Below are 7,187 nucleotides of genomic sequence, written 5' to 3'. Positions count from 1 at the left end.
AAAGTAATACATTTCTTTTTCTTTCATAATCTCCAGGGAATAATTCTAATGATGATTATTACATCATCTATTATTTGTTGAATGTTTGCTAAATGCCAGATAACACATAAACTACCTCATTTCGTCCCCTCAACAACTGTGAGTTAGGTATTATTGCACTTATTTTAGAGATGAGAAAATGAAGCTCAGAAGTTACTTATTCAAGATCTCACAGCTAGGAATCCAAAGAACTGGCATTCAAACCCACATCTACTGAATTCCGAAGCTCCAAAAGACATCCCTAGCACACCTTCTATATGAATGGAACTCAAAAGGTGTAGTAAGATGCTGCCTGTGCTGTCACACAAATATAGATGGGACACAGAAAGCCCCAAAGGAGAAGGTCATCAATTCTGGGGAAGAGGAGGTAATCAGGAAGAGCTTCACAGAAGAGGTGACTTTTGAGCCAGGTCTTGACAAATGAGCAAGTACCCACCAAACTGGGGGAGGAAAAGATGGGGCAACACTCCAGGCAGAGAAGACAGCACCAGCAAAAGTACAAAAATGTTTGGAGAAATATGAGAAGTTCAGCCTGGCTGGAGAATGAGACTGGGGTGAAGCCAGATCTCGAAGGGCCTGGCTTGTACACATGCAGAGGAGTCCGGGCTTCACCTGTGGAGAGGAACAGGGAGCCACTCGAAGGGCTTAGACAGAACTATAAACAAATGGCCCCAGAGCTCAGCAGAACATGGCCTAGAGAGGACCAAGAAAGGAGGCAAAGAAGCCCAACAGAGGCATCTTATAGAAGTTCAGGTGAGAGGTGATGCGGACCAAAGCTAAGACAATCTCAGGTATAACCTTCTCCAGGAAGCCCTCCCTGCCTCTCTGGGTCAGATCAGGTCAGCTACCTTTCCCTGAGCATCTCTCTTTCCATATCCTGCTGTGTCATCCACTTAAATGTCTTTCTGCCTGGGTGACCAGTGAGCTCCACTGCGGCAGGGACCAAACTGTATTTGTCTTTGTATCCTCAGAACCCAGCACAGAGTGTGATCAATACTTATGCATTGAGCCTGTAAGTCAATCAGTGAGAGACAAAGAGCCACGGGGACAGAGAGAAAGGATCCAGGTAAGAGAGATCAACACCAATCCTTGATGAGTAATATGGGGTTTGGAGAACTTGGACCCCCAGGACTCTGAAGCTGTTTACAGAAATCAAGGGAAGGGGGAAGGGGGAGGAAAGATAACTGAGTTCATACGTCTACAGGTCATTCAGGTAGAGGCCAGACCAGTGCTCCCAGATGGAAAGGCAGGCTTGGCACTGTCAGCACAGGTGTGGTGGAAGCATTAGAGTGAATGAACGTGGCCTGGCATGTTTGTGCACCTGCAGCATGTAGAATGGGCTGCCCACATGAGGGGGAAGCACTCCATCATTTGCCCTGCCCACCTGAGCTGATACTCTGGTCCGGGATGGTCTAACACTAATCCCAGTTTTACTTACAGCCACTGGCCTGGTGAGCCCCTTTAAAACCATCAGCTCAGTCTCAGTAGTAAGACTACAGCAATGGAGATGAATGTTTTGTAAACCTTGGAGAAATCATTCAACCACTCTGTGCCACAGTTCCCTCAAAAGTAAAATCACAACAATAATATATTTCCTACTTTCTCCCAGGGGTGTCTCAAAGAAAACTAAGATATAAAATGTTTTGAAATAATTGGATATGAATGTGATATATTCTAACTCCCTCTTTTCTCTCTAAATCCTTAAAACTACTGGAGCATCCTCCTCCACCTCCCTCAAGCACAATCCACATCCATTTTCCCATCTAATGACTGGCAAAGGTTAGATAAAAAGAAAAAGTTACCTCCCAATTGATGCGATGTTACCAAAAGTGTAAAACACTGCAAAGAGGTGTAGGCCCTTCCTGGGCACCCATAGCAGGAAAGTACCCTGGAATTTAAAGGACAGTATTTACACATGAACAACCTACCCTACCACAGCCACATGCCCAGGAGCTCACAGAGGACAGATGCCCTGCGGAGCCTGTTTCCATCTTCCCTCATCTCTCTCTCTCCCCTTATCCACGCATTTTAGTGAACAGCAAGAGAAAAGGAAGTAAATGAGAGGGGAAAGATATAACAAAGGAGCGTAGGGGGAAATGATAGAGAAGAGAGGAAAATCTTACCAGCAGTGAGCAGAGAATTCCAATAGCAAAACACGCGATGAAGCCTTTTATTCTGGTACCCCAGCTTAATGAAGATGCCTCAACAACCTGAAATTTTAAAAAACTGATTACATATATAAATATGTATATTTACTAAAACCAAAAGAAGCACATAATTAAACTTAGAAGCAGTGTTAATTTGTAGGCAGGGAACATGAAATCCTACACACTCAGAGCTCTTATCAGAACTGTGAGTGCTTATCCAGACATGAATCTCCTCTCCAGCAGCTAAGACCTTATTGTGCCTCTGTATGAACATCTCCAGAAGTGGAGACTCCCTGCCTCAAGCACAATCCATTTCACAAGCAAGAGACCCTAGAGTAGCCCAGAGCCTCACCACAGCCCAGGCAGGACAAGGGCCACAACTGGAAAGGCATGAAATCCACCAGGCAGGGTCCCAGGAAATAGGAAAAAAATGAGGGGACAATACTCAGGCAGCTGGGACAAGTGGTCATCCTCTGCTATGCCAACCAGCCAAGCTGCAGCAATTGCTGCTCCTGCAGCATTTCTGGGTCCTCAGAGGGCTAAGGCTCTCATCCTTGTCAGGACTCTCAACCATGTTATTCACTCTTGGTGCAGATGTATTTACATCAGCCAATTCACCCAAGTGTGAGACGGATCCTGGTTAATTAATTACTGCCCTGCTTATCCTGACTCTCTGCCATCATGAATAATCCCTCCCCGGAGTAAAGTTCAGGAGAAACAAAGACTTCTGAAAAACTCTACTAAACAGGAGAACCTATGAATATCTCCCAATGGTTCTTTATCCATGTCAAAGATGATAACCAAGCCTCTGCACCAGACCTTCCCGGTCTGTCCACCCGATGCAAGTCAGCACAGCTGCTCCATACTGGACACAGATAGTTGCCACTGAAAGACCAAAGTCAAGGCAAGGCAGCCAGGCCCTGTGTATATTCCATGCACGGCTCACCTTGTGTGGCCACCACAGCCTCCATCCGGCAATTTGGCCAAAGTTGCCTGCCACGTTTCCACTCGTCTAATGGAGGAAGCTAGGTGGTGACAGAGAGTGCAAGACTAGCAAATCCCTCAGCCTTGATTCCATCCTGCTCAGGGACCTGTTTTCAACCCTGTCTCCATACTACCTGTCAAACCAGAAGCTTGAAGAGAAGGACAAGAGTCTCCCCCAGGTGTGGCAGGTATTGCTACAGAATGGCTTAATCTCCACTCAGGAGAAAGGTGTTTAGGTCAAGTTATCAAAAAGGGTTCTCTTCCTACCCCCATATATTCACACATATTGAAAATGGGCTCATAACACTGCAATACCACCCACACACACACACACACACACACACACACACACAGAGAATTTGCATCAACTTGTGGCAGCGCGACCCTGCATAGAAGGCACACTTCGGGATGGTAACACACACACACACACACACACACACACACACACACACACACACAGAATTTGCATCAACTTGTGGCAGCGCGACCCTGCATAGAAGGCACACTTCGGGATGGTAACATGCAGTGGGGAGCAGGTGTAAGGACCTGACAGATAGCCATCTGGTTCTATACTGAGGAAAACCTCTCCTTCTTGAGGAGTCTGGTTTCTTAAACCCTCTTGGGCTCCAAAATGAGCCATGTGATGCTCTGTTACCAGGCTTTCCTGGGCCCCAGACAATGAGACCACTTCTAACTAACCTTTTTAACCTCCCCTCAAGGACAGAATAAAATGAAAAGCTACAACTCTTCCTACCCATGCAAAGAACTTACTTTACCAGGGTGGGAAGAAAAAGAAAAAAGGAGTCGCAAGTAGGGAGAAAGAGTGGTAGTAGGACTGGCTTGGATTCGTTGTCTGAGCACTACTTGGCATCAACAGGGATATTCAAAAAGATTCAACCTTTTTCTTTTTTTTCTTTTTTTAACAAGATAAACCATAGGTTAAGTACAAAATTTGAATTGGCCTTGGCATTTATAATGCTAAACAGTCTCAATAGAACAGTGAGATTCCAGCCCTCATAAAAATCAAAATCACTGGCAAGGAGAAGCAGTTCCACCAAAAACATGTACCTGATGTCTACTTTCAGAAAGGAAAGCGACACTTTGGTTCTGCAAATTTCTCAAGCTTAATACACCCAAATGTTACCTTTTTCCACCAAAATTGGCAACAGGGGGAGAATCTCACCATTGTGTTTTTCCACTATTTTTCCACTACAATTGCAAGTTCTTTCACATGCACGCTTGGTCAGGGAAAGAGGAAGCTGTTGTTCCACTTCTTCTAACTGGACTCAGTGAAAGCAAAAAACTGCTTCTTGCCAATTTATGAAAACAAACTCAGTTGATGTAAAATATTTCTATAAATTCTGTTGCTGGAAGCCAATCTAGTGCACTTTTTTGGAAATTAGAGTAGCTAAAATATAGTACCTGGACAGAATTCACAGGCAATGTGCTCATAAGCTAAGTGGCAGTTATGCACAAAGGTCCCTTTGACACCAGAATGTGGCGAGAAGAGGGACTCTTGCCAAGAAGTAAAAGTAAGAATTGTTCTGGGAATCAGGACTGGTAACCAGAAGTGAGAAAGGAATACTGCTTCATCCCTGCACTTTAAAATCGGGCACCATTCATACCCTCCTTGTCCCTAGAATCCTTTATAGAAAACATAAAACCTACAGTTTCAGAAAGAAGTTCACTGAAACTAAAGACTTAAGGTGCATTTATGAAGATGAGGTATCAATCAGAACACTCATCATGAGGCTATTTACGATTAGACATGCCATGCAAAGTTTATAACTACCTAAGAGAGGTGGGAGAAACATAAAGTCATACTTTTAGGGTTTGCATTAAAAGAACAAAAAATGTTTAAGAGTACTCACTTCTGGTGACCTCAGACAGGTTATATAATTGAATTTGAAGAGATTTTTAGGCCACCTAATCCAACTAACCACAAGAAAAGACAAATTTCACCACAGAATCCTCTAGCTTTGCCAGCCTCAAAACCATGGAAAATGTGAGAGGATCAAGTCAGCACAAACATTTTAAAGGAGACCCTAACCTAGTAGGTAAAAACTAAGCTAAAACAGCCATGAAAATGAAGTCATCGGCTACAAAATGTTTCCCAGGAGTTCAAGACTCCGGAAGTGCCTACAATGTTGCATATAAACAGGAATCTCATTCAGAAAGAGAAAACTGACAGCAATATTGTAGAACAAGAGAGAAGCACATACTCTTTTTAAAATAGATTTAATGCGTGCCTGCGTTTACATGTTATAAAGCACCTCACTGTACCCAACACAGGCATTCACTATCTCAGATAAAAAACTCCACATTTATGTTTTCAAATTGTACTACATCATTGATTTTGAGTATCTGTCCACTGCTTCATGAGTATTTTCTAAATGTTTAATAGCTGCATCATCCCACTATCAACATTCCACCTCCCCAAGAGTCTTAATGAAAATAAAGTGTCTCCCTCTTAGGCCTCACTGCTCATGAAAGCTTGTTGACTGTCTAAGGAGCATAAAGCTCTAGGTAACGAGGGTCAACTACCTAAGTGTCAGAACCTAGGTTCAGTCTGAGGTTCGACTTGAATTTATAATAGAGACCAGAAATCAAGAAGGGAGAACCCATGAAATTACTCCTGAGCCTTGACCAATTAATAAAAGCAACAAATTAAAAAGAACTCACAAAGTTGTTTTGAAATGTCAAAAAATGTTAAACCTCAATTCATATAAAACTTGATTCCTATAGTGTTACTCCTTCAAGATGAAGATTCAGAGAGCAAGTTTTACATCCTGAGATTTCAGAGGTGCTGGAGATACCATTATCATACGAAACAAAACTCAGAATGAAATCAGAAGCCACAAAAGTGGGTGAAAGCATCATGCAGAGAAAACCACGAGGAATACCGACTCAAGTTAGAGGAAAAACTCAGGTATCCTGTGGAAAGTGGCCATACCATCTTATCCACCACCCCAATTTTACAGATGAGGAAACTGAGGCTAAGGAATACACCAAAAAGTAAATAGAAATGTTGTTTTGTCATCCAGAAAGGAAAATGAAAATAAAAGCTGAAAGCACCCAGAATAGAAGTACATCATTCTGTGTGGTTCTAAAACACAGGCATTAGTGACCGGATTTCAGCTCGATCGAAACCTTTCTAATAAAGCAAACAAACATGCAGGCAGTCTCCGGAGGCACTGGGTGTCTACAGAGTCTACCTGCGGACGGGTGGACGCAGAAACAAGTTGTGGTCCTCGCCCTTGGGGAGTTCACGGTTTCGTGGGGGTGACAGTTTTACAACCACGGCGATGGCGTAAGGTCGGGTGGCAGTGCCACACCCACAACCTAAACCGAGCAGTAACCCAGCGCGGAGCACAGGGGCGCGGCCACAAGCCCAGCCGCGAGGTGGGCAGCGAGCCGGGGAAGCCACCGCCGCCCCCGTCGCCCCTGCCCGCCCAGGCGACCTACCCAGCGAGGACTCCCTGCGCCTGGCTCTCGGGACCCCGGCCTAGCCCGGCCCTAAAGTGCTTTCTCTGGTCTGCAGGGATGGGGCCGACAGCCTCGAAACCCGCCTTCGCACTCGCAGATGTTTCTGGGGTTTTCTTCCAGCGCCGCCCTCTCTTTAGATGGGGGATGGGACGGGAGGGCTGAAGGGGCGCAGGACAAAAAAGGACACGGGCGCCGACGGCCCTGCGCAAAGTGCCCGGGTTCCGGCCAGTGTGGTGGGGTGTTCGCTGAGCCCTGCAGGGGAGGACGGAGGAGACGGGGCAGAGCTGCTTTCCAAGAAATCCTGGAAGTCCTGCCCGGAGTCTCCCGGACCCCGCGGGCATCCGAGGCCCGGGCCGGGGGCGCGGCCCAGCGCCGGGGCGCACTCACCTCGGACAGGCCGCCCCGGTCCTCGGCGTCCTGCCCGCTCAGCACCTTCTTCAGCTTGTCCATCCCGGCCTCGTCCCCACCGCCCCGTGCCCCTCCGCGGCCGCCTGTTGCGCTCGCTGAGTCAACAGCTCTTCCGGGTGCTCG

The 7,187-nt window shown here is 46.0% G+C and overlaps 1 protein-coding gene across 4 annotated transcripts in view; it reads right to left on the bottom strand.

Annotated features, from left to right (window-relative positions):
* The window catches only part of SFT2D2 (SFT2 domain containing 2), a 16,937-nt gene extending 9,828 nt beyond the window's left edge, over positions 1 to 7,109 (bottom strand). For all 4 annotated transcript variants that reach the window (XR_550964.1, XM_008579086.1, XM_008579087.1 and 1 more), the window contains exons 1-3: positions 7,044 to 7,109; positions 2,163 to 2,249; positions 1,842 to 1,927 (exon numbers count right to left, since the gene is read on the bottom strand). Coding sequence is in view for 3 of the 4 variants with exons in the window: in XM_008579086.1 (XP_008577308.1) it covers positions 1,842 to 1,927; positions 2,163 to 2,249; positions 7,044 to 7,106 (236 nt within the window). In the remaining variant the exon portion in view is untranslated. The remainder of the gene's footprint in view (positions 1 to 1,841; positions 1,928 to 2,162; positions 2,250 to 7,043) is intronic.
* Positions 7,110 to 7,187: the final 78 nt, after the last annotated feature.

The sequence above is a fragment of the Galeopterus variegatus genome, unplaced genomic scaffold, assembly GCF_000696425.1.
Source record: "Galeopterus variegatus unplaced genomic scaffold, G_variegatus-3.0.2 Scaffold1805, whole genome shotgun sequence".
In the NCBI taxonomy this organism is placed as follows: Eukaryota; Metazoa; Chordata; class Mammalia; order Dermoptera; family Cynocephalidae; genus Galeopterus; species Galeopterus variegatus.
Note: the sequence above shows the minus strand (reverse complement) of the source record. Positions and strands in the feature narration are given on the sequence as shown.